Consider the following 27,924-nt stretch of genomic DNA (forward strand, 5'->3'; position numbering starts at 1 on the left):
AGGAGGGCAGCAAAGATGGTGAGGGGTCTGGAGACCAAGTCCTATGAGGAAAGGTTGAAGGAGCTGGGTATGTTTAGCCTGAAGAGGAGAAGACTGAGAGGGGATATGATAACCATGTTCAAGTACTTGAGGGGCTGTCATATTGAGGATGGTGCCAAGTTGTTTTCTGTTGCCCAAGAAGACCGGACCAGAACCAACGGGTTGAAATTAAATCAAAAGAGTTTCCGTCTAGACATTAGGAAGAATTTTCTAACAGTTAGAGCGGTTCCTCAGTGGAACAGGCTTCTTCGGGAGGTGGTAAGCTCTCCTTCCCTGGAGGTTTTTAAGAAGAGGTTAGATGGCCATCTGTCAGCAATGCTGATTCTGTGACCTTAGGCAGATGATGAGAGGGAGGGCATCTTGGCCACCTTCTGGTCACTAGGGGTGTGGGGGGGGGAGGTAGTTGTGAATTTCCTGCATTGTGCAGGGGGTTGGACTTCATGACCCTGGTGGTCCTTTCCAACTCTATGATTCAATGATTCTTATCGGCATACTGGTGCTTACCTCTTGCTGAACGGAGACTAAACATCCCACCCTTCGTCTCAGATCCCTGTCCCTCTCAACGGAGCTTGACCTGCTTTTAGACTAGTCTAAGCCGAGAGATACTGCCTGGGCCAAGCAAACTTCATGAGCGGGCGGAATACAAATTCTAGGATTTTCCCAATCCAAGACCGGTACTGATCCACGACGCTGGCTTTTCACACACTAGAACTTTGCTGAAGTGAAGTGCCTCAAGAGTAGTTCTGGCCTGAACTCATGGGGGGGGAGGACACTTGTATTTTTAGTGATTTCCAATTAAGACCTGGTATTTATTCGTAGGAAGCTCCTGAGTTAGAATGTTTTTATCCTCATGTTGTCTGCTGCCCTGAGCCCCTGCAGTGGGAGAGCAGTAAACAACAACAACAACAACAATAATAATAGAAAAAAGCAAGAGTCCAGTAGCACCTTGAAGACTAACAAAGTTTCTGGCAGGGTAGGAGCTCATACCCTGCCTGAAATTTTTTTAGTCTTTAAGGTGCTACTGGGCTCTTCCTCTTTTCTTCTGCTAGTGACAGACTAACATGGCTACCCATTGAGAATAATAACAACAACAATAATAATAAGCCAGTACAGCACCTCCTACTATTCACCAAGGTCTCAAGAGGAGATCTTTACTTGCTTATACCTTATGAGCTTCGCATGCAGAAGGTCCCGGGTTCAATCCACTACTAAGCTATGGCTAGTGGCAGAGTTTAAAACCACTGGATTGAACCCGGGACATTCGGCGTGCAAAGCATGAGCTCTACCCTGGCTCCGGTGTTCAATCTACCGCTTCAGAGCTTGATCACCTTCTGCATGAAAATGTAGGTTTCACCTCTGAGCCATATCCCTCCTCACCTTTTCATCACTAAGAGGGCAACTCACTGACTAGACAAACGGACCCAACAACACCAGCACCATCGGTGACACTCTTGTTCGTGGATGTCAGGTCTGCAAAAGGCAGCAACAACGTGGGAAAAGGAAACCGTCTGGATAAAGAAAAGCACAGAGCGGAGGGGCACGGAGAGCAAGCAGTCTTGTTTCCTTCAGGCTGCAGGGCCCAGAAATGTCACATCTGCCTACCTGAGAGAGACTACATAGCGACAGGAAAGCCACATAAACAGCCTAGAGACAGAAGAGTCATCCTTAGCGATCCTCTGAATGTCGCGATGCGTAGCCGTGTTAGTCTGTCTATAGCTGTAGAAAACAGCAAGAGTCCAGTAGCACCTTAAAGACTAACAAAATTTCCAGCTTTCGTGAGTCACAGCTAATATGTTGCGTAGCTGCAGAGATTATAGCGAGGAAAAGCAAGCAATTCAGCCTCTGAAGTGGCCTTCCACTGAGTCCGACCCCTGGTCCATTCAGTCCAGTACAGTCTTCTTTGCTTGGCAGGAGCTCTCCAAGGTCTCAGGAAAAGGGAGGTTTTCTTCCATAGCTGCTACCTGTTTCCTTTTATATCTCTCCTTTACTCCACCATGGATGTTGGGTTTGGGCCAGATGAGCCTTCATCAGAGGATGAGGACACAATGGAAGTAGATCCCATGGAGGACGCACCCAGGACAGACCCTGAGGGGCCTGGGCCTCAGACCCACCCCGGGGTCTGTCAGGGAACTCACGGCCGGCTGTGGCTACTGGATCAAAAGCCCAGGAGGCTCAGGGGCCAGAGCCATCACTGGAACCTAAGATTGCTCAGGGGCCCCTGAAGGAGAGGGGCCGACTGCCAATGGCCCCGCAATCTCCCCCAGGGCACAGAAAGCCCAAGCAGGCGCACAGCTCAGATGGCAGACTCCAGGACTAGCTGCCTGAGGCCTCTCTGCTGACCATGAGTCTTCTGGAGACACAGGGCCACCATAAGGCTTTGCAGGATGCTACGGAAAACTGCAGACTCCAGGCCACTGCTACAGCTGCAGGCACTCGCTCCTGTAAATAACCTCAGCTCAGCGCTGGCTGTTGTGGGGTCAACAGCTCTCTGTCAGTGCTTGTGACCCCCGCCTCGACCAGGGGCCCTGGGCGCAAACAGACAATGCAACTCAAGGCTGCAGATATAGGGCTTCTTGGTCTCCTATGCAGATGCTAACCAGAGCCAGATCTGCTGACCTCCTGTGTCTTCCACCCATACTCCGGAACCCAGGCTTAAGGCATCACATCTTAAGAATTCCCATGTGCAAACAAGACAAGTGTTTAAACAGGGGTTTATTAACATTAACACCTGTGGCGGAATAGTGCTTGACTCTTTCCTGCTTGGGCTCTAAGGAGTAATACAAGATTTGGAGGAGGAGGAGGAGGACTTTTAATATGCTGACTTTCTCTACCACTTAAGGAAGAATCAAACCGGCTTACAATCACCTTCACTTCCCCTGCCCACAACAGACACCCTGGGAGGTAGGTGGTGCTGAGTGATTTCTAAGAGAGCTGTGACTAGCCCAAGGTCGCCCAACTGGCTACATGTGTAGGAGTGGGGAAACCAGCCTGGTTCACCAGATTAGTCTCCACCCCTCAAGTGGAGTTCTAACAGTTAGAGTGGCTCCTCAGTGGAACAGGCTTCCTCGGGAGGTGGTAAGCTCTCCTTCCCTGGAGATTTTTAAGAAGATGGCCATCTGTCAGCAATGCCAATTCTAAGACCTTAAGCAGATGATGAGAGGGAGGGCATCTTGGCCATCTTCCGGGCATGGAGTAGGGGGCACTGGGGGTGCGGAGGGGAGGTAGTTGTGAATTTCCTGCATTGTGCAGGGGGTTGGACTAGATGATCCTGGTGGTCCCTTCCAACTCTATGATTCTATGGAGTGGGGAATTGAACCCAGTTCTCCAGATCAGAGTCCACTGCCTTTAACCACTACACCACGCTGGTTTACAGGCCACCTAATCCAACTCCATGATCAATGCAGAAGATCCAGAGCGAGAGCATTCCCTGCCGTTCAGCCTCTGCTCAAAGACCTCTTCCAACGAGGCACAGCCCAGCCAGACTCCCAGGTTGTTAGTTCAACTACCCGCCTGTTCTCACCGTTAGGAAGTTTATTTTTATGTTCAACCAAAATCTATCCCCTGATAACTGAAGCCTACAAGTGTGCAGTTTTACCCACTAGAGAAGTTTACCCACATAAGAAGTTTATGCCCCCTCTGCCCAAGAGATAGTCTTTCAGGCTCAAGTGTTTGCTTGGCAAGAAGAGGGGGAAGAAAACATAGCATTTTCACAGTATTGTAAAGCTGCTCGGAGGCTTTTGTGGTCAAAAAGCAGGAGGGTATAAATATAACAGTCAAAACAATTTCAACGAGGCACCATTTGGGTTGATTCCTAGTACGAGGTTTTGCACTTAAAAGTATAAATTGCTAATGAGAAGAGCAGCTGCCCAAAAGGATGCCAGCCTCACAGTCCTCTCCGATTTAGCAACTGGTGCCTCAGAGCACAGTCAATGCCGCCACCGCCTCCAGCTGTTCCACTCTAAATCAGGGAGGCTCAAATCCTATGCACAGTAGATAAAATGGAAATCCATTGTGTCCACTGTAAGGGAGGCTGGGCATGGCCTTCATGCTCACCTGCTACAAAAGCCACACCCACCGTCTGTCCAGTCAAAGCAGACTGTAAGGGTTAAAGCCAGGGAATAGGGAACCTCTCCATCTCCCTCCCCGTTCTGAATTCGCTCCCTGTACCTCCATGAATTGCACTTCAGAGTTGCCTCAGCCTCAGGAGCCAGCATGGTGTAGTGGTTAAGAACGGTGGTTTGGAGCGGTGAACTCTGATCTGGAGAAGTGGGTTTGATTCCCCACTCCTCCACATGAAGCCATCTCGGTGACCTTGGGCTAGTCACACTCTCTCAGCCCCACCTACCTCACAGGGTGTCTGTTGTGGGGGGGGGGAGGTGATTGGTAGACAAAGTAGGCATATAAAAACCAACTCTTCCTCTTCACCAGGATCAGCTCTGGATTTCTACCTTCCATTTTATATTGTCACTACACATAAGAAAGGCCATGCTGGATCAGACCAAGGCCCATCCACTCAGCAGTCTGTTCACACAGTGGCCAACCAGGTGCCTCCAGGAAGCCCACAAGCAAGACGACTGCAGCAGCATTATCCTACCTGTGTTCCACAGTACCTAATATATTCAGCCTGCTCCTCTCATCCTGGAGGGAATAGATATGGCATCATGTCTAGTATCCATTTTGACTAGTAGCCATGAATACCCCTCTCCTTCATGAACATGTCCACTCCCTTCTGAAAGCCTTCCAAGTTGGCAGCCATCACAACATCCTGGGGCAGGGAGTTCCACAATTTCACTATGTATTATGTGAAGAAATACTTCCTTTTCACAGCAGCCGCACACTGGGTTGATGTCTTCATAGAGCTATCCACTACCACCCCAAGTTCCCTTTCTTGGTCTGTCGCTGCCAGTGCAGATCCCATCAGTGTTTATGTGAAGTTGGGATTCCCCCCCCCCCCAGTATGCATCATTTTACACTTGCTCACATTGAATCTCATTTGCCATTTTAATGCCCATTCCTCCAGTTTGAAGAGATCATTTTGGAGCTCTTCACAGTCCGGTTTTGTTTTCACCACCCTAAATAATTTGGTGGCATCTGCAAACTTGGCCACTTCGCTGTTCAACCCCAACTCCAGGTCACTGATGAACAGGTTGAAAAGCACCGGTTAAAACACAGATCCTTGAGGAACCCCGCTGCTCACATCCTTCCATTGTGAAAACTGACCATTGATTCCTACTCTGTTTCCTATTTTTCAGCCAGCTCTCAATCCATAAGAGGACTTGTCCTCTTATCCCATGACTCTGAAGTTTGCTTAGCAGTCTTTGGTGGGGGACTTGGTCAAAAGCCTTTTGGAAATCTAAATACACAATGTTTACAGGCTCATTCCTGTCCATCATGCTTACTTGACACTTTCAAAAAGACTAAAAGGTTAGTGAGACAGGACCTACCTTTACAGAAGCCAAGTTGGGTTTTGCTCAGCAGGGCTTGCCCTTACACATTTCATCCAATACATTTTCAATCTCTTCCCCCACCCCACACAGCCACCTTTCATGCACCTCCCTAAAGAGAGGAAATTTTTAATTTAATTTAATTTAATTCAGGGATAAACCCACTGGCAGTCCCCCTAGATCAATGGTGTCAAACATAAGGCCTGGGGGCTGGATCCAACCCCTTCAGAGCTCTGAACTGGCCCTGAGCCACCACCACCCACCGCTCTTAACACTGTAAGAGTGTATTGTTTTAAGCATGTTTGTATTTTAAGTAAAAAATAAAGTAAAAAAATATCATTACCGTATTTTTTGCTCCATAACACGCACTTTCCCCCCTTTCTTTTGAAGAGGAAAATGTCTGTGCGTGTTATGGAGCAAATGTGCACAGAGCCGGCTGGGCCCGCTGGAACGGCACGCCCAGCCGGCTCTGTGCACATTCGCTCTAGGCGCGCTGGAACGACGCGAGCCTTGCGCCCCGCCTGCCTCCCAGCTGGGAGGCGGGTGGGGCGCAAGGAGCCGGCGCCAGTCTGCAGCCTTCCCTCCACCCTCCCCGGGCGCACACGGGCTGGATCCGGCCCCGCGCACCAGCTGAAGCCTTCCCTCCTCCCTCCCTGGGCGCACACGGGCCAGATCCGGGCTCGCCTGGGCCAGGGGCGGGTGGGAGCAGAGGCGCCGGGGACTGAACCTGGGACCTCTTGCATGCCCAGCAGAGGCTCTGCCACTGAGCTCACAGCCCCCTCCCCTCGCTTTCCCCGCCGCCCCGTCTCCCGTGCGATCCTGGCCCTGGAGAGGGCCAGGCTCGCTTTCCCCGCTGCCCCCCCTCTCCCGGGCACAGTCAGGCTGCCCATTGGTTTGCATGGCAGTAGACCTGGCCTCCTGACTGAGACTGAGACAGTCTTCCTCTAAATACTAGGTGCGTGTTATGGTCAGGTGCGTGTTATGGAGCGAAAAATACGGTAATTGGCTTTGCCTGGGTTTTCTATAAGTTTGTATTGCCCCAATACCTGCTTCTGCACAAGAGAAGAAGAAGAAGGAGGAGTTGGTTTTTATAGGCTGACTTTCTCTACCACTTAAGGAAGAATCAAACCGGCTTACAATCACCCTTCCTTTCCCCTCCCCACAACAGACACCCTGTGGGTAGGTGGGGCTGAGAAAGTATGACTAGCCCAAGGTCACCCAGCTGGCTTCATGAAGAGAGTGGGGAAACAAATCCAGTTCACCAGATTAGCCTCCGCCGCTCCTCTGGAGGAGTGGGGAATCAAATCTGGTTCTCCAAATCAGAGTCCACCACTCCAAACCACCGCTCTTAACTACGCTAAAGACTTAACAACAACTGAGTACTGTCAGTTGTTGTTAAGTCTTCGTTACCTTGGGGGGGGGGGCGATTTCCCCAACTTAGGGAGGTTCATTAGAGCCAGTTTTAAATGGTTCTTACTTAGGTCTGGCCAACAGCTTGCTTGTTCTTAAGCCCAAATAATTACTCCAATATCACAGCCGACAAAAAATCTGGAAAAATTTAAGGCTCCAACATGGAGGTGAGGGGTAGGGAGGCAGTCCAAGAATATTTCCACCAAGAGACAACAAGACAGCTGAGAGGTTAGCACACAAGTTTATTAGTGTTCATTCAGCAAAGTGGTACAGGATTAGTATATAAGGCTGACAGAGACATGGGTTACAAAACATTGTAGAAGCTTCCTATAATTATTGCAAGCAACTAAGCAATAGAGTATAAAGGGTCTGTAGCTTTAAAATAAAGGAACAGGCCCTGTGATTTCCAAAGTGCACTGGGGCACTGCTGAAGCAGATGCCAAAGAAGGTAGAACAAATGAGAGAGCGCCGAGGCACCAGTTCCTGAACTTTCTCTACCCGACATGCATATTACAAACAAAAGCAAATCACATTTCGTTCCCAAAAAGGGCAGCCACTCAACGGTGGCTAAAGGTGCACCATCGTCTGAATTCAAAGGCATAATCTTTTGTAAATTTTGTAAACTCAACTTAAAGAGTGAAGAAAAGAAACTAAAACATGAAGCAAAAAAAATCAGATTTTGTAAAAAAACAAAAACATATGCAAGATGGAATTATGAAGAAACAAAAGAGAATTGAGACATGTCTCTTTGGTATAGCAAAGCAAAAGAACCAAAGTCCTTGGAAAGCAGCTGACTTCGCTGCCGAAGGGCCCCGTGACGAGTCATCAAACAGGTATCCCGCTACCGAGCTGAAAGGCTTCTTGCAGCCCAGAAGGGTTGAGTCTTTGCCTTAGACCTCATCTGCTTCCATCTCAACTCCTACCACCCTCCACTGGAAACAGATTTGCCACCTGACGTTTCAGAAGTACCGCATTTAAGAATGGTAGAAATGCATGCAGGCTTTTCAGCAAAGGTCTTTCCTTCTGGTGAGCCACCGAGCCTGCATTTCTCCCTGGTAGCCGACGATATCCTGAGCCAGGCATCATCCTGAGCCACTTTAGATGAAGGCAACTGCCATCAACAACCCTCACTGCTTCCCCGCAGCTTGGAAGCATGCATGTTCCTACTAACCACCTCAGGGCCTGCAGGGGTCCCCAGCTGAGCATGCTGAACAGGCGCTGGGACACACCTTTTGGGGCAACCTACCCAACTACCTAACTCTGAGGCCACAGCCTGCGTGCCCAGAAGTTCACAGGAACTGAACAGCAGTGGCGTTTTTTCAGTCCTGACGATCGCCCAAGGTGTTCATCAGCTCTGAATGAGGCAGACCCAAGTTAGGTGCCTAAGGGTGACTTACATATAAGAGCACATCTAACTGCTTGGACGGCATTTGAATGTAAAGCGGCAAAACCTTGTTCCCACTCTAAAGCTGTAATTTGATAATTTAATGGGGAGCAAGAACATAAGACAAGCCCTGCTGGATCAGACCCAGGCCCACCAAGTCGAGCAGCCTGTTCACACCGTGGCCAACCAGATGCCTCTAGGAAGCCCACAAACAAGACGACTGCAGCAGAGTTATCCTGCCTGCGTTGCACAGCACCCAACACAATAGGCATGCTCCTCCGACCCCAGAGAGAATAGGTCTGCATCATGAAAAAGATGTAGCATATCCCTCATGAATAGCTTCCCTCCCCCCCAAAAAAGTGGGTATTGTTCGGTCTGGCTGCAAATATTAACTTACCCCAGCTTGCTCTCTTTTTAGACTTTTAGTTTCAGCCCTCAATTTACATTTAATCTTATAATATTACTTAGGGATTTCTCTCAGCCCCCGAGCTCTATAATCTTGATAGGTTAAAGCTAACTGTTTTTTTAGGTCCTTACAGTAACTGCAGAACCCAGGGTGTTTTTTTAATGCTGATTCTTTTTCACCAGTACCTGCCACTGGTGAAAGGCCACCGTTAACATCCCATAATATTGTCTACCTTCTCTAGGAGTACGTTCTCTATCAGAGGACATTCAGGGAAAGGAGTTAGACTAGAAGCTCCAATTCTATGGTTAGAAGGGGTAGCTGTTATTGCAAAAGGGACTGACCCTTGGCATCTGACTGGCACACCCAGGCTAACAAAAAGCAGCTACTGTTCTGAATACTTGAAACAAGCTGGCACCCTGGGGCAGCCAGATCCAAAACTAATGAGGCTGAGGGGCAGGACAGAGCGATGCTCCCGCTTCCTGAAACAAAACAAAACCGAAAACTGAAAGGCCCCGTTGTTCCGAGGCATGTTCTAGCAGTGGGACCTGTGTCAGGAGAATCCAGAAGCCATGCTGTTTTGGATGCCAGCCGTTTTATGCAGGGATCGTTCCAGGTCTTACGTTTAGGCTAGGCAAGCAAGAGCTGCCGATGCTGTGGTCACAGGTCTTCTGAGGACTTTCGTTAGTAGCACACCAGTGCTGAACCGCCACAACATTGGGGAGGGAGAGTGTTGAAGGACAATGCTAAGAAAACTGGGGGGGGGGGCTTGTGGAAATCGGCCACCAGGTGCTTCACACACAGTCAGTCCGACTCAACTGGCGTGCCACCTCTAGCCACAGTGTGGCACAGAACAGTGGCCGGATAAGACCCCTCTACTGATCAGTGGAAGACTGGTGGGCAGATGGCCAAGAAGATAATCAAGGGATGCCTCAAAATGACGAGAGGACAGAGGGTGCAGCTGAACCTTACCAGCGGCCATGGGAGCTTCCAATGACTAATGTAAGCCCAAGCAAAGAATGCAGTTCTCCTCTTCTGGGTCCAGAGCTACACAATGCCAATATCAGGGGCGCGGTGCATCCCGGCTTGCCACTAGCAAGTTCTACTTGATACACCCGCCAAGTACACCAAAAAGCTACGGAGCAACCAATGCTAGAGAAGCAGAGAGCAGATCTTTTGCCTTAACCTGAAACCTCAACTCTTCTCCAACTGCAAAGGCAGCAACTGCCCTTCCTCATGGGAGACATAGTTTAATGACAAGTACGGAAAGCGCATCAGCATTTGATTTGCCCTGCCTCTGTGATATGTGCTACCAAGCGCATTCCTCCTCCAACAAGAACCCCTCCATGCCTCTGCAGACGGCTAGGCGTGAGCTGCGAAGAGGGCTGATGCGCAAGAAGCATGGTGCGCACAGTAAGCCTCTCAGGCTGCTACATTAGGGCTGAGGTTTCTCCATTTGAACCCCCGCTCATCTGTATTCTGCAGCATACACAACCTTTTTAAAGTAGTGCATAAGGCAGTGGGAACACAATTCAGCTACGCTTTAAAGAAACAGAGAGAGATCTGCCTTGCAGGGCGGAAGGAAACCTTGAATTTACGACTTTGTGCACATCTTGAGAGTGCTCTCTCTGCGCAGAGGGGCCAATCTGTATCCAGGAGAGGGCAGCCACTAAAATTGCAAGTGACAAGCTAAACCCACAGACAGATCAGGAGGAGTTCAAAGAGACAATTCCTTCCCACTCCGGCTGCAGCCTTGTCAGATAATTATTTCATTAGTGATTTTGACATGTCTGATGCCGTTCTCCGTACTTTCCACAATGTTTCCTCTCCTCCTGTCAGTCGACAAGAGAAGAGGAATTTGCATCTGAACGGCATACCACTGCCACAGAGGTAGGCTCGGCACACAGTAAAAAACTTCCATGAAAGCAGAATCCCGTCTGCCAGCTATAAGCTTGATGCAAAAAGCGCAACATGATCAAGGTGATGGTGCTTCATTAACAGCTGATGTGTGGCAGGTTCCCTCCTGAAGAATCCTTTGATAATGTTTGGGGTTTTTTACGCACAGTCAAATGCAGATTTTGGAATAATTGTTCAAAGGCATTTAAAAGAAAGAAAAACATGATCCGAAACCAAGAGGGAAGGCAATGTTAAATGAAGTTCCTTCTTTGGGGAGGCTTTTAGAGCAACAGGAACAATGTGGGGGAGGGAGCAGATGAAGGGTGAAAGAGGAAGGCTGAAAACCCAAACAAATGCATGCACGGGACTGAAGCAGGCAACCGGGGCTGGTTCCCCCCCACAAACGTTAACTCAAATCTACCTTTAAACAAAATGCAAAAGGTGATCAAATTAAAAATGGGGAAAAAATGAAGATAATTTCAAAAGAGAGAAACCCATCACTGTTTTAAAAATGCAGTTTCAACACCCCCGTCAGCCCCCCCACCCTGTGCTCACGCCCCAGGAAGATTTCGACCAGCACTGCAGAGCAGAGAGAGGGAGGAAGAGGAGGAAGACTGCGGCAGCTGCCCGGCCCAACAGGAGATCTACCCTCTCGGTTCTTCAGCCCCCAAAGAGTCCAGGTAAAGAAGAGCTCTGTTAAATGCGAAAGGATTGTGTGGGGTTTTTTTTTTGTTTTTTGTTTTAAATAAGTGTAATGGCAGGAAGGGAAGCACACTGGTCTTGTGTTGGTAGCAGCCCCAGAGTCTAGGCTTCTAGGAGGAAAAAAAAGAGATAGAAAAGGGGGAGACAACAGGAGAGAGGGGAAGGGTGGGAAGGGGCATAAAAGCATTAAGTCATTAGTAAACATGAACATTAATGCACAACAAGCAAAATATTCCCTTCAGGGCAGCCAGCAGACCAGACACGAAAGGAAAAGGAACTTTTACAAGAGAGACTCATGCTGTAGTGGGGGGGGGGTGTCAGGAAGGCAGCCAGTCAGCCATACTAAGCATGCAGAAATCAGTGCGCGTCTGTCTCCGTCAGCAGCAGAAAGGTGTCAGGCCAAGGAGTTCGGGAGGCCCATAAAAGCACACTGCTGAAAGCAAATGCCTCTAGAGAACACTCCCTGGGGACTTAAAATGTGCAGAGCCCTGCTCTGAAAGCCCCGAGTGCACAGGGCTCTCACCACCATTAAGAGGAAATCAGGATGCCTCAGCACTTTGCCAGTAACACGGGCAGCTATAACAGGACTGGGTTAGACTGGCAAGAGCCACGCCTTCCACAAGCAAGCAAAAAAACAGAGGCCGAGCCACCCGGGAATTGCTCTTGCGTAAGCCTGGTCATAATGAAAGGATGACATCTGCTCTGGGATTTCGACATGCCCAAGACTTCCCACCCCCCATTCACCCCACATGTGACAAAAAGCTTGACAAATATGGCAGCACCCTTTCTAAAGGCAAGGGAAGCTCCTCCCTTTCTAATTATCCGCCAGCCTCAATCATTCGATGCTCATCTCACAACCTGGTGCCGTCTTGGACCTGTGTAGGACATGCAGACCACAAACCCTGGTTTCCTTGCAATCAGACAGAACTCTCCAGGAACTGTTTCCTGAACACCACAACAGACAGCTGCTACAATGACGGCACACACAACATCGCTACACACTCCAAACAAATCCAGCAGCCTCTCCCTTCCTGCGCTTACCGGATCTTCACTCCCTGCACTACTGTGTAGAAGACACGCAGACCGCGGTCCTCCAAGCAGGGCCTAGGAGGTCTTTAGACTCAGCAAGCCCCAAGGTGGACATGCAAACCTATGCCTGTTCTGTTCTGACCAGCAGCAGCTCTCTCTCTGGGTTCTCAAGCCATGGGAGGAGACCGGGGACCTTACGCAGGCAAACAAAGTGCTCTGATGCTGGCCTATGGGCCCTCCCCACTTCCTGAGGCATTCGTGAGCTTCTCCTTTCCCGGACCAGACTTGAGGCAACCTTGAGTTGGGCCTAAATCCCACAGGATGCTGTGCCGCCTCCTCCTCCTCGTGGTACCGGTAGTCAAGGTCTGTTCTGGGTTGCTTTTTAAAAATACATTTGGCTTTCCGACAGGGGGTGATCCTGGGACGAGTCAAACTCAAGTGTAAGGATGGTTTCCCTTACTCCTTTTTCTCTCTTAAGTGTAAGGATGTATCACTGGCAACGAAGATCTAGTTAATTAAGGCCATATTATTCCCTATTACTATGTATGGGTGTGAAAGCTGGACAAGGAAAAAAGCTGCCAGGAAGAAAGTAGACTCCTTTGAAATGTGGTGTTGGAGAAGAGTGTTACGGATACCGTGGACTGCCAAAAAAACAAATCAGTGGGTTATAGATCAAATCAAGCCTGAACTGACCCTAGAAGCTAAAATGACTAAACTGAGGCTATCGCAATTTGGTCATACTATGAGAAGATGAGTCGCTGGAAAAGACCAGTATGCTAGGAAAAGTTGAAGGAAGCAGGAAAAGGCAACATGAGATGGGTTGACTCAATCAAGGAAGCCACAGCCCTCAGTCTGCAAGATCTAAGCAAGGCTGTTAGCGTTTTGGAGGACATTGATTCACAGGGACACCATGAGTTGGAAGCAACTTGAAGGCATTTAACACACACATGGGGTGGCCAGGGAACTGAAAACAAAATAGTGGGTGAGGGAGACACGATCCCCCCCACAAGTCCTTGCAGATTCCCCCACTTCTTTCTTTCTGAAGAAGAGTTCTGTGCAACCTGCAAGTCCTGCCACACATTTGGATCAAGTGAGGCCATTGAGTTTGCTCTATCTCTTTGGGGCTGAGACAGTAACCACTCTTATGAGTATAACAAACCTGCGTTAGCAAGGCTGTTTATGTGAGTATTTGATAAAGAAGAAGAAAGCCCAGGAAACCAGGGAGAAGCGGGCAAATTAACTTTCTACAAGACCTTGGATATTATCATTTGAGCATTCTAGGATCAATGGTGAGTGGAAGAATCATGATTCACTGGGAGCAAAAGGCTTCCTAGAGAGTTGCAGAGCTCAAAAAGGACTCCCACAAACTGTTGGCAATGACAAGAGAACACCCCTTCACAGAGGAAACCTCTGACAGGGAAGGGGGAACGCTACATACCTAATAAGGTGCTGCTTGAATGTCACAGTCCAGTGCTGAGAACCTCATTCTTAAGTCTCTGGTTAACTGCTAGGTGGGAAGACACTCGTGCTTCCAAGTATGCATACACACACAAAAAATGGCAGCATGGGAATCTTACTGTGGGCAAGCACCTCTCAAGACCAAAAGGGTGTACACATATACACAGAGAAAAATGGGGATACCAAAAAGCTTACCCTTCCTGCTGCCTTCTATTCCATGATCGCCGTTCTCTACCACAGCTGCAGGCCCAGTAGCTGAAGCACCTGGAAGACAAGACATGGGTCTTACCAACAAGGGGGAAACTGCCAGGCTCCTCTCAACACCAAAAGGCTTTTGACAAACCAAACACCAAAAGGCTCCTCTCAACACCAAAAGGCTTTTGACAAAGCCCCTCATCAAAGACTGCTAAGCAAACTTCACAGTCATGCGATAAGAGGACTAGTCCTCTTATGGATTGAGAGCTGGCTGAAAAATAGGAAGCAGAGAGTAGGAATCCATGGCTAGTTCTCCCTCAGGGATCTGTGTTGGGACCGGTGCTTTTCAACCTGTTCATCAATGACCTGGATTTGGGGTTGAACAGAGAATGTAGCCAAGTTTGCATATGACATCAAATTATTTAGGGTGGTGAAAACAAAATCGGATTGTGAAGAGCTCCAAAAGGATCTCTTCATACTGGAAGAATGGGCATTAAAATGGTCACCACACCTAAAAAAGGATATAGTTAAATTGTGGAACTCCCTGCCCCAGGATGTGGTGATGGCTGCCAACTTGGAAGGCTTTAAGAAGGGAGTTGACATGTTCATGGAGGAGAAGGGTATTCATGGCTACTAGTAAAAATGGATACTAGTCATGATGCATGCCTATTCTCTCCAGGATCAGAGGAGCATGCCTATTGTGTAGGGTGCTGTGGAACGCAGGCAGGATAATGCTGCTGCAGTCGTCTTGTTTGTGGGCTTCCTAGAGGCACCTGGTTGGCCACTGAGTGAACAGACTGCTGGACTTGATGGGCCTTGGTCTGATCCAGCATGGCTTTTTTATGTTCTTAGGATATCGCAGAGCTTGAGAAGGTGCAGAAAAGAGCAACCAAAATTATCAGGGGGCTAGAGCAACTGCCCTATGAAGAGCGGTTAAAACGCTTAGGGCTGTTTAGCTTGGAAAGAAGGCGGTTAAGGGGAGACATGACAGAGGTCTATAAAATTATGCATGGCATGGAAAGAGTGGACAGGGAGAAGCATTTCTCCCTTCCTCATAATACTAGAATGCAGGGTCATCTGCTGAATCTGGAGGGTGAGAGATTCAAACCTTCTGCAGCAAGTTGCTCATCCAGGAATGTCTAAAGGTGGCATACTGAGCTCCCCCAACTGGAGCTGCATAAAAACCCTGGGCTATCACCTTAAAACAGATGCACAGCCAACACTCTCCCACATTCAAACTACCCAAAGATTTGATGTAGCCACTCATATAAACACACATGAGGCTACCTGACACTGAATCAGACCATTGGTCCATCAAGGTTAGTACTGTCTTCTCAGTACTAACAGCGGCTCTCCAGGGTCTCAGGCAGAGAAAGATCTTTCATGTAACCTACTGCTTGGTCCTTTGAGCTGGAGATGCTGCCAGGGATTGAGCCTGGGACCTTCTGCATGCCGAGCAGATGCTCTGCCACTGAGCCACGGCCCCTCCCCATGGCTCCCTAGGGTCTCAGGTTGAGGTCTTTCACGTCACCTATTCCCTGGTCCTTTTAACTGGAGATGCTAGGGATTGAACCTGGGACCTTCAGCATGCCAAGCAGAGGCTCTGCCACTGAGCCATGGCTTCTTTCTATAGCCACTGCAGTTTTATAGTTACAGCGCTGGCTGAGGACATGGGATATCCGGTTTCAGCTCCCTACACAGTCCTTGGAGCTCACCTTGGGCCAGGCATACCGTCAGACTGACCCACCTCACAGAGCTATGAGGATAAACTGCGGAACAGAAAGGAGAGCCTGGGTGGCTCCTTGGTGGAACGGCAGGATAAAAATGTACCAGAGAAACATACAGATTTCTGCACCTCAGCATCTGGGAAGAAGAAATAAGTACAAAGGCGTCGCTATAAATAAAAGCTCGTCTGTAACCCAAGTCATCAAAAGGCCCTATTAAAAGAAGAAAAAAACAGCCTTTGCTGCACAGACAAGAGCGAAACTAAAACCAGGCCAAGGAACACAGCGCAGAGATGGGCCTTGCCTTCCCTCCGCCTCAGGAAAGCAGAGCGAAACTCCCCCCCCCCCATCACAAACGCTTCAGCTCTTAAAACAGACGCTCCAAGTAAGGGGAAATCAGCCAAGACATTAACCGCTCTCCTTGCCAGATGTGCCCCAGCACAGCAGCTCCCAGACTTCCCCACAAGAAGCAAGTTTGGACTCTTCTTCCTATCTGGAGGGCTGGCAGAAAAGTTCCCAGTAAAATCCCCCCCCCCCGTTCTCAGCTCAGCTTCCCCCCCCCCATATACAACCCCCACCTACCTCTTTTGAAATTATCCAAATAACAGTTTTAAAGAGGATGTCCAAACTCCCTCACCCTCGTCTAAATGGTTAGATGCTATTTATATCAGGCTAAAGGCTCAAAGGCTTTAGTCAAACAGCACTTAAAGCAGCTCGATTGGAGTCCAGCAGCACCTTAGAGACCAACAAGATTTTCAGGGCATGAGCTTTCGAGAGCCCACACTCCCTTCGTCAGAGCTTTGACTCTCGAAAGCTTATGCCCCAAAAATCTTGTTGGTCTCTAAGGTGCTGCTGGACTCGGATCGAGCTGTTCTACTGCAGACCGACACGGCTACCCTCCTAGAACTATCCTCATGGAGTGCTTCAAGCAGCGCGCCCTAGAACAGGCCATCAAATTGCAGGGCAGGATGGAAACCAGGCCTGGATACGTGCAGCCGCATGAACCGGCACAGAAGTCACTGGAATCATCCTGCACCGAAAGGAAAAATTTACTTGCTAGCCATTTGACTCTTAGCCACCTCTGTCCCTTTTGGGTGTGACCTGGCAGCAGGGCGTGAGGCAGGAGCCAGCATGGTGTCATGGTTAAGAGCGGTGGTTTGGAACGATGGACTCTGATCTGGAGAACCGAGTTTGATTCCCCACTCCTCCACATGAGCAGCAGAGGCTAATCGGGTGAACCGGGTTGGTTTCCCCACTCCTCCACGTGAAGCCAACTGGGTGACCTTGGGCTAGTCACACTCTCTCAGCCCCACCTACCTCACAGGGTGTTTGTTGTGGGGAAGGGAAGGTGACTGTAAACCGGTTTGAATCTTCCTTAAGTGGGAGAGAAAGTCGGCTTATAAAAACCAACTCTTTCTTCTTCAGTGTCTGGGGTATAACTAAAAAACAGACTAGAAATGAGGGCATCTTCATGTGTGTGTCCCATCACCATTTTAAAGCCTAAAATGGGCAATTTAAAAACCCTGCAGGCTGCCAATCCTAATTGAGCCCACAGCATAAGGGGAGAACTAGCTCTTGTTCCCCCCTTCGTGCACCTTTCCAAGTACTAAAGCTTCCACATTCATAGGCAGTCTACCGTTGAATCTCGGTGCCAGGAGGAAACATCAGGGGAAGGCCTCAGCCTCCACGCCCTGTTGTTGGCCCTCCAGAGGAACTGGCTGGCTGCTATGTGAACCAGGATGCTGGACTAGTTGGAACTCTGCTCTAATCCAGCAGGGCTCTTCTGACGTTCTTAGGAACCCTGTAAGGCTCTCAAAACACCTGCATTCATGAAAAACTCAAGATTACCACAGCATCAGAACCATGACAACAAAAATGAAAATCAGACTGGATTCTGAGCGCCTGCTCTCATGCCTGGTGGTATTTGCCGCGGGCACTGCCAGAAAGAGGCTGCTGTGAGCCCACCTGAGGAGCTGATCGAAGTCTCAAGAGCCGAGATGGCGCACCCCTGGATCCGCGTGAAAGGAAATTCCCACTGACCTATGCAAAAGTGCCTTGCTGACCTCTGCTACACCACCTCCCAGTAATGAGACTGGAATGGGAGGGTGATTTGCAGGCCTGAAGCCTGCAGAGCCTGAGCTGGAACCTCCCCCATCTCGTGGTGTAGTGGTTAAGAGAGGTGAACTCTGATCTGGTGAACCGGGTTCGATTCCCCGCTCCTCCACATGAGTGGCAGAGTTGGTTTCCCCACTCTGACACATGCAGCCTGCTGAGTGACCTTGGGCTAGTTACAGTTCTCTCCGAACTCTCTCAGCCCCACCTACCTCACAAGGTGTCTGTTGTGGGGACAGGAAGGAAAGGAGATTGTAAGCTGCTTTGATTCTCCCTAAAAGGTAGACAAAATCAGGGTATAAAAACCAACTCTTCTTCTTCTCTTCAGCTGTCGCCTGGAACCAAGCAGCCAGGACCGAGCTCCCCATTCCCCGCATGGGCATCGGCCTGGTCCCAGAAAAAGAGGGAAGAGGATGACCATGGATGAGTGGGGAGGAATAATGTGCAAGGCGATGAGATGACTGCACACCATTTAATGGTGCACAAAGGGGAGCGTACCCTCCCGGTTGTAAGGGAAACAACGCCTTACGCACTGCAAAGCAACTGATCATTTTAAAAGCTCTCTCTCAAGTAACGCACTGGTCTTTAGGTTAAATAAGAAGTACACTGAAAGCACAATCGTCCAGGCTCCACCAGTTCCGCCTGCAGCAGGAGGCTGAAGTTGGTTCCTTATTCCCAGTTCGTTCCCTATTCCCACTTCCTTATTCACATTTCCTAGTTCCTGAATGGTTTTGAGGACATTTCATTGCTCTGAACCCCAAGACATGGATTGGACCACCACATATCATACACCCCCACATTCAGGGGACCGTGCTCTTCGAGATGGCGCATGCTGAGTCCTGGTCCAAAGTCCGGTTCTTGTGCCAGCGGCTCCCAGGTGAGGTGCCCCCAGGACCAAGGCACATGCAGACACTGGGGCTCAGCTGAATAGGGACAGTAGTTCCCTATTCAAAACTTCTTTGCAACACAGGTTTTTGGGGGGAGTGACCCAAAAAGAAGGGAGTGGCGCCAGAACCGGTGTTTGGACCGGGCACCGCTGTATGTCTTCTTGGAGGGGACAGTGTCTGGAGTGTGGGGATGTATCATTTGGGGTGTTCCAAACATTATTTTGGGGTGCAGTGTCTGTATGGGCATCTGTCCTGGGTCACCCCACTTGGGAGCCGCTGGCACAAGAACCGGACTTTGGAGCAGGACCCAGCATGCGCCATCTCGAAGGGCACAGTTCCCTGAATGTGGGGGTGTATGATATGTGGTGGTCCAATTCATATTTTGGGATGCAGAGCTCCAGTTCCTTATTCAAAACCTCTTTGCAATGCAGGTTTCTGGGGGGGGGGACCCAAAAAGAAGCCAATGGCACCAGAACCGGTGTTTGGACCGGGCACCGCTGTATGTCTTCTTGGAGGGGACAGTGTCTGGAGTGTGGGGATGTGTTATTTGGGGTGGTCCAAAGATTATTTTGGGGTGCAGTGTGTGTATGGGCATCTGTCCTGGGTCACCCCACTTGGGAGCCGCTGGCACAAGAACCGGACTTTGGACCAGGACCCAGCATGCACCATCTCGAAGGGCTCAGTCCCCTGAATGTGAGGGTGTATGATATGTGGTGGTCCAATCCATATCTTGGGGTGCAGAGCAATGAAATGTCCTCAAAATCATTCAGGAACTAGGAAATGTGAATAAGGAAGTGGGAATAGGGAACGAACTGGGAATAAGGAACCAACTTCAGCCTCCTGCCTGCAGCTTCTTCCACTAAATCCAGCAGCTCAGCCTCCAGGGGGAAAAGCAACGTCCGTAAATTCTCCGCAGCACACAGAGCGGATTGAAAAGCTGGGCTCTGGAGGAGCACGCTAGACCAACAGACTGGGGAATTACCCGATCTCCCTATAGGCTTACACTAGCCCCTCGGGGACACACGATGACATATCGTGCAAAGGTGTTCGCAATTTCATCCATATACAATGGCACAGGCCCAGGCTCTTTTCCAAATCCTGCTTTGAGAGCATCATGAGAATGAACTGAGAGCACACGAGTACAAAGATGTTTCTCTTTGATGTAGTGGTTAAGAGCGGTGGTTAGGGACAGTGGGCTATAATCTGGAGAACCGGGCTTGATTCCCCACTCCTCCACATGAGCAGCGGAGGCTAATCTGGTGAACCGGGTTGGTTTTTCCACTCCTCCACACAAAGCCAACTGGGTGACCTTGGGCAAGTCACAGCTCTTAGCCCCACCTACCTCACAGGGTGTCTGTTGTGGGGAGGGGAAGGTGATTGTAAGCCGGTTTGAGTCTCCCTTAAGTGGTAGAGAAAGTTGGCGCATATATATATATATAGATATAGATATAGATATATAAAAAACCCTCCTCCTCCTTCTACCACCAAGCCACTTACGAATGCTGGCTGAAAGTGGATTCATATTTATATGCAATTATATGCACAGGGAGATGCAACATTTATAGCAGTAATTCTCATTCTTCCTTCGTGGTGGCTTGTTGTGTTGAGGGGCGTGGACGCTGCGTGCCTCAGCGTTCTGCAATTCACTTTCTCTAAGTCACAAGAGAATACTGCCAGCACCCCCTGGTGGGTGCTTTAGAGTTATCCAACCCAAGGTGCCTTATAAATTTGGAATAATGATTTTTAAGCAACTAGGCTCTAATAAATTGAGTTGGAAGGGATAAATATGCCACTTAGCAAGAGCACATCTGATTGGCAGAGCTGTAAATCCAATCAGCGGAGATGGGAGGTAAGGGGGTTTATCTATGAAGGTTTAAGATTTCTTCTCCGCGGATTCTCTCACTCTGGGCAGGGGTCCCCAACCTTTTTGAGCCTGCGCACACATTTGGGGTTCTGACATGGCACGGTGGGCACAGCAACAAAATGGCTGCCACAAAATGGCTGACGCAGGAAGCGGAGCCAACCACAAAATGATTGCCACACCTTAACTTCAGTAGCACAGCGCAGATTATTTTACTGTGGTAGCAGCTGCTGCCAAAGCAACATTTTAAAAAATCTGCACAGCCAATCCAATCCCCAGCAGTCAATCAGAAGCCTTGCTGGGCAAAAGCCCTACCTGGCCCCACCCACTTCCTTGGTGGGCACCAGGAAAGGTGTTGGGAGGCACCATGATGCCCACAGGCACCACATTGGGGACCCCTGCTCTAGGATGTTATGAAATAAGTGGGAAATAACTTGGAATATAGGCAAGGGCTGTGATTCTTTGTTGCTGTTACTGGATTTACCAGCAGCCTTGGGTACGATGGGCTGTGCCATCTCACTGAGACGTTTGGAACCAGAAGGATTTTAAAAATCATGGCTCCTTTTTTCTTGAAACCGGGAATGTATGTCATATGCATAAAAGAATGTGGAAGAGAGATGGTTCCAATTCTTCCAACTGTGAAACGTTGCTAGTTTGAAAAAAGAAACTAACTTATTGAGTCTACAGCTCACTCAGTTTGAAAAGATGAAGTATTCTGAGTCTGTCCCAAAGGGACTCCCTTCAGGCATGTACCAATGCCTGTTGGATGATCCTCCATTAATGGGATGCAACGTCTCTAAGAAATGACAAAAGCTTACACGTGAACTGATAACAGAGAACAAATGGCAGACCCTTTTAACTTCTCACCAACTGCTATAAATGTGAGGATAAAAGAATACTTTTATAAAATTCTATACCGATGGCATTTAAACTCCTCAGAAACTTAACCAGATGTTTCATACAAACCAGGCTGTATGATGGAAATGTGGCCACAAGGATACAGATTTTGGTCACGTGTTCTGGTCATGCCCCGTCATAAAGAAGTTCCGGAATGCTATTCTTAGAGAAACAAAACATATAACAGGGCACACGCCAACCAATGATCCAGGATGTTCATGAATGGGGCTTTTGCCAAAAGATGTTCAGAAAGTGGATACAGGAATGATTCTTGATTTCCTCACAGCAGCAAAAAATTATTAGCATAAAACTGGGAAAAGGTGGAGAACTTTAAATATTAAATCTTGGATAAATAAAAATTTGGGAAATGCCAAATTATCCAAGCTAACTGAATTGGTTAATCTGAAAGGATGAATAGGCCTATTTTTTCAGAGAGCTAGAAGTCTTTTTTTATTTCTGGGATAAGAGAGTACATTTAAATTTTTATGTATTTATCTGTACAAGTTTCTTACAGGGCACAAAGTGTTCAATGAAATGCAGCCTATAAGATATTTTTGAGTTGTGGGTTTAGCAGGGAGAGAAGTGATTCTAGTATTTCTAGTTAAAACTGTATCACCTCATTTGGTTTAAAGAACTAAAGATTCAGGGATGAAGTTAACTGTTTAGTAATCATGGCTATTTTTATAGATAGCTTACCTCACTGATTTTTTTAAACTTATAGTCTATTTGTCTCCCTGAATATATTACAGAATATGTAACCTTGTTTGACTTGTAGAAAAGAGCATGAGTCCAGCAGCACCTTAAAGACTAACAAAATTTCTGGTGCAGTATATGCTTTCGTGAGTCAGAAATTTTGCTAGTATTTAAGGTGCTACTGGACTCTTGGGTATTTTATGAATGGCTGTTTCACTCGCCGTCACCCCTCCGACAACTTCAGGTCTTTGTTTGGATTACACATGCCATTTCTGACTGTCAGAGGTCACCTCCCCCTGCATTTCCCAGCATTTTGATGGACCTGTTTTATCTCAAATTTGAAAACGCAGGGATGCACAAGGGGACAGCGAGGCCACCTCTGACGGTCAGAAACGGCATGCGTAATCCAAACAAAGACCTGAAGTTGTCCGAGTGGTGACAGCAAGTGAAACAGCCATGCATAAAAGACCTTGCTCTTTTCTACTGCTACAGGCAGACTAACATGATCCTGTCTGACGTTGGGCAACTTGTAAATCACATGAAATAGAAATGATATGTATTACCTTATGTGTACTACCCAGCCAGCGTGGTGTCGTGGTTAAGAGCGGTGGTTTGGAGCGGTGGACTCTGATCTGGAGAACTGGGTTTTATTCCCCACTCCTACACACGAAGCCAGCTGGGTGACCTTGGGCTAGTCACACTCTCTCAGCCCCACCTACCTCACAGGATGTCTGTTGTGGGGAGAGGAAGGGAAGGTGATTGTAAGCCGGTTTGAGTCTCCCTTAAGTGGTAGAGAAAGTCAGCATATCAAAACCAACTCTTCTTCTTCTACCCTAGGTATCTGACAAAGGGAGCTTTGACTCTCAAAAGCTTACATGCCCAAAATCTTGTTGGTCTCTAAGGCGTTACTGGATTCAAATCTTGTATGTATTACCTTATATGTAATTTTAAAAAAAATTGAGAAAGTCAGCCGCAACATTCCCACTGAGGAGCCACAGATCTGAAAGACTCCCCTCCGCATCGGTCCAAAGTCAAACGCTGACCGCAGAGCTGAGCAGGCAGTTGCTAGACAGGAAGAAGGAAACAGCAGGCTGTGTGCACACACCCCTGCCCCCCACAACAATCCCTCGGCATTACATAAAAGAACCAGAGGAATAAGAGGATTAGCAAGAAATTGTCAAATTATGATGTTCAGCCGGTTGATCAAACTAACTTGCCTGTCGTCATCATCCTCATGGGGAAAAAATGCCAAGAATTGGGGGTGGGGGCAGATGGGAAGAGTTGCCCCCAAAATTGCTCGGTTCCTGGATTTAATTCTGCTCCTCCAAACGCAACCCCTCTGAACTCATGCAGTTCAGAAAAGGTCTGGGCTGGAGTCCATCGATTGCTTGTTAAGCTTGCCTAATCTACTCGACTGAGTTTAACCAGCCAAACCCCTCCCCCTTGAGCACTGATGGAACAGCCGGTTCCCCGAATGATCTGGTTCCAGCTCTGGCTGCGGCAAGACCAAAGGCATTAAAGCACACAGGGGCACGGATGGAGTCAGTCAGTGGTGAAGTTCTGTCCTGCTCTGTGGCCTCAGGAATTAAAAAGGCAGGCCAAGGGGACTGTACACCACTCGAGTCTGTGTGAAAGTCTAGAGAAGGGTCTGTAGAGTTATATAAGAAGGAGGACGACGAGGAGGAGAAAGAGAAGGAGGAGGAGGAGAGTTGGTTTTTATATGCTGACTTTCTCTATCACTTAAGGTAAAATCAAACCAGCTCACAATCATCCTCCCTTTCCCCCGCCAAAACAGACACCCTGTGAGGTAGGTGGGGCTGAGAGAGCTGGGACTAGCCCAAGGTCACCCAGCTGGCTTCATGTGGAGGAGTGGGGTATCAAACCCAGTTCTCCAGATCAGAGTCTACCACTCCAAACTACCACTCTTAACCACTAAACCATGAGACATGAAGCTGCTTTCAACTATCAGACCAACAGCCTGCCATCTTTCACATTTAAATGCCATTCTTCCTTCCAAGGAGCTCAGCTCAGAGCAGCTCCCTCCTGATAGATGAGAGTGAGAGTGGTGTAGTGGTTAAGACAGCAACACGTTAGGAAAAACGCTTGCCACATCTCAAAATATGATCATGTGGGCCAAGTGTCCATCCTGTAAACTTCACCAGGAGTATGCCCCCCCCCCATACAAGTCCATTACAACCAAAATAATCCATTGGGGATCCCTTCAAAAAGCCAGAGGGGATTCAACCCAAGGCCCGTCCTTGTAACTAAGAGCAATCAACTTAAACTTCCTGAAATAGCCTTTGTAGGTCCCCCCACCCCATGGTATTCATATAAATATTACTGTGGATGCTACTGTGGATAAATACTACACACATGAATACTACTGTGGAATCCATGAAGTTCCTGACATTGAGCACAGAGACTACATTGAAAGCACACAGGGGGGAAAACCCAAGCAACCCAGCCATAGGCAAGCTATCTATGGTATGAGTCATGTTATTCTATCCCATCAGCTTTATAGGCATTTCTGGCAAAAATCACAACCCAACTCCTATATGGGGTCCCCTATATGGAGCCAAGCTTTTGGTCCCAACATGGAAGCCATCCATCGTGTATTGTTTGGCACCCCCAGATGTGTGGCTTCATCAGTCCTGTGCTTTGAAGCTGGCATGAAACAGCTGGCTACCTCTGCTGGCTTCGCTGCCCTGAAGTTTAGACTAGTCTTACTCTTTTCTCAATCCCTCCCTCCCCTTGTGCTTTGGTCACGCTCTATTTCCTTTGTAAGTCCCTGTTGCCAATTCCTGGATTCTAAAATAGCAGGACGGATTTCCCCTACCTGGCTTCTCTGAGCTGGGCTTTGAGAGATCTTGCACTCTGGTTAAAAACAGCTTGAACTATTAGACTGGAGTCATCTTCTATCAGATGCCAAACAAATTTGCTCCCCATTGCACCTGGGTTTTACTCCTACGAGACAGTTTGTCAGCAATAAGTATCTATATTCTCTTAAGTTTCCATTTTACTGCCATCTCTTCCCCCTGGCCCATTTCAATGCATTACCTACTGCTGATCTTGTTGGAAGATTTTCTAACATGCCACATAGTCAAAGGATTTGTTCTCGTGGTCTCAAGGTGCCAAAAACCCAGACTTGCTTTTCTTCACTTGCAAATTCTATGGTAGTTTTAAAGGCTTCTCTGATAACCCCCCTTTTTGTAACTTTTCCCAGCCGTTCGGTGGACTATCACTTACTTAATCTTCTGTCCAGAAATAAAAATCACATCTCTCTGGCAGTTGCCAAATATATCTCAGCTGTACTAAAAATTCAAGCTACTACCACTAATTCAGCATGGTGTAGCGGTTAAGAACGGTGGTTTGGAGCGGTGGAGTCTGATCTGGAGAACCGGGTTTGATTCCCCACTCCTCCACATGAGTGGCGGATGCTAATCTGGTGAACTGGATTTGTTTCCCCACTCCTACACACGAAGCCAGCTGGGTGACCTTGAGCAAGTCACATTCTCTCAGCTTCACCTACCTCACAGGGTATCTGTTGTGATGGGATGGGAAGGGAAGGTGATTGTAAGCCAGTTTGAGTCTCCCTTAAGTGGTAGAGAAGGTCGGCATATAAAAATCAACTCTTCTTCTTCTTCAGTGTCTAGTTTAATATCTAGTGGTTCTGTCTGCTATTTTAATAGAAATTTTAATGTGCTATTTTAAAATATGTATTCAATATTTACTTTTTCCTACAGTGCTAAAGGTTCCTTTTTCTCACACATTTCCAATTATTGTTATATTATTTTGTCTAAAAGCCTACATGCTGCGTAGACTTTCTTGAATAAATGAATGAATGATTCATGCTGTTCAAGTGAATATCTCTCTAACATGCATTCCCTGCTGATTCTATGACCTTAGGCAGATGATGAGAGGGAGGGCATCTTGGCCATCTTCTGGGCCTGAAGTAGGGGTCACTGGGGGTGTGGGTGGGAAAGTAGTTGTGAATTTCCTGCATTATGCAGAGGGTTGGACTAGATGACCCTGGTGATCCCTTCCAATTCTATGATTCAGAGTCATGACACGGAGGCAGGCAATGGCAAACCACCTCCAACAATCTCTTGCCTTGAAAACCCCTCCAGGGGTTGCCAGAAGTCAGCTGTAATTTGACTGCAAAAAAACAACAAAAACCCAGGACTAAACCCAGGAGTAAAACACCAAGGGGTGTGGCCATCACATGTTGCAGCTTTGGGGCTCTGAATCACTAGGTTGGCTGCACCATCTTTACTGCTCTTCCACGGACTCTGCGCCTGGCATCCTACTCTGCATCCCTGATACGTTTGAAGGTATAAAACTTGTCGTTTTGACAACAGAAGTTGGGCATTAGGGCAGTTACATCCGAATTGTCAAACACAAGCCAAGAGACAGCTTGAGCAAGTCTGGGGGGAGGGGAACAGAGCAAGGGGGGTTTCGTGAGAAGCCTGCAAGGGTTTGCTTCCCTCGGCAGCCTCTCCCCAGCTCACCAATTGCCCCTCCCCGACCCATTTTGGAAGCTAATATTAGGCCCTTCGCCCCCACAGGCTAGGAATGTTGTGCCTTTCCGGGTAAGGCAAGGTGACACTCACCAGAAGAGAAAGTTATACATCCTGACAAGAGATGCAAGTTTACTTTTAAAGGAAGGTTATATAAACAAGGATTCTCCAGAGCAGAGCTTGGAGCGTTATTACATAAGAGCGTTCCAGACGACAGGGGGAGAAGTCTAGGGTGGCCGGGGAAGGGAGGGGGGTGTTACTTGCAAAACGCTTAAATTACAAAGGGGGAGAGAATAGCTTTGGAAACCAAGAAACAGCTGTGAATTGAAGAAAAAGAAAGGAAGGGCGGCAATCTCTAAGGTTGACGCAAAAGCACGCCAGGGAGCCGGCAAGAAAAAAGCGGATAATCAGAGACACGGCAGAGAAAAGAAGACTTGGGCAAAGAACTAACTGGAGAGGATGAGATCAGAAAGCAGGGCAGCCAGACGGGAAACAGTGACAGCCGTCTAGACAAGAGGCAGTGAGATGAGTGCCCAGAGCATTTTCGCACTGAGAACGAAGCCTTGTCTACTCACTGTGATGGCTCCTTCTGTTCTGGGTCGAAGGGCATCTTGTCATTCGTGGGTATTATTATCACGTGCCCAGGGAGGCAGGACCAAAAAACTTTCCAACTTCCTGTCTCCCTGGGCGGGAAGCCCAGTTTACGGACTCGCCGAGCTAAAGAGGCAGGTAAGTAAATACGGAAAAAACATACAGCGAATAATAAATACCGCTAACACATTAACTATGAACTCCTTTATAATCAAAAAACCAAGTAAACAATGGGAAGGACCCCTGAACAAACATTAAGAATGATGGCGGACATAGGGAGCACCTTGCCCTGCAGTAAAAATTTTATCCCCAACCCATCTTGGTACTCCTCTAAGCAGGTAAGTAAGCAGATGCCAGGTAAGTCTTGGAACCCTAATGGGCGGGCAAGATGCCCTTCGACCCAGAACAGAAGGAGCAGTCACGGTGAGTAAACAAGGCTCCGTTCTCAGTTCTGGGCGAAGGGCATCTTGTCATTCGTGGGATATCCAAGAGCTAGAATACCGGATGGGAATTAGGATGAATCCAAGACTTGCTGCAGAACCCTCCTGACAAAGGCAGCATCAGCAGAGGCCATGGAATCAATCTTATAGTGTTTGATGAATGTAGAGGCTGTCGACCAGGTGGCCGACCTACATATCTTGTCCAGAGAAGCCTGTCTATTAAAGGCAGCAGACGTGGCCGC

General features: G+C 48.3%; 1 protein-coding gene across 1 annotated transcript in view; it reads right to left on the reverse strand.

Annotated features, from left to right (window-relative positions):
• The window catches only part of MAP4 (microtubule associated protein 4), a 153,164-nt gene that overhangs the window by 118,713 nt on the left and 6,527 nt on the right, over positions 1 to 27,924 (reverse strand). The window contains 1 exon segment of the mRNA XM_056857164.1: positions 13,961 to 14,029. Within this exon segment, the coding sequence (XP_056713142.1) occupies positions 13,961 to 14,029 (69 nt within the window).

This window comes from Euleptes europaea, chromosome 11 (assembly GCF_029931775.1).
Source record: "Euleptes europaea isolate rEulEur1 chromosome 11, rEulEur1.hap1, whole genome shotgun sequence".
NCBI lineage: Eukaryota > Metazoa > Chordata > Lepidosauria > Squamata > Sphaerodactylidae > Euleptes > Euleptes europaea.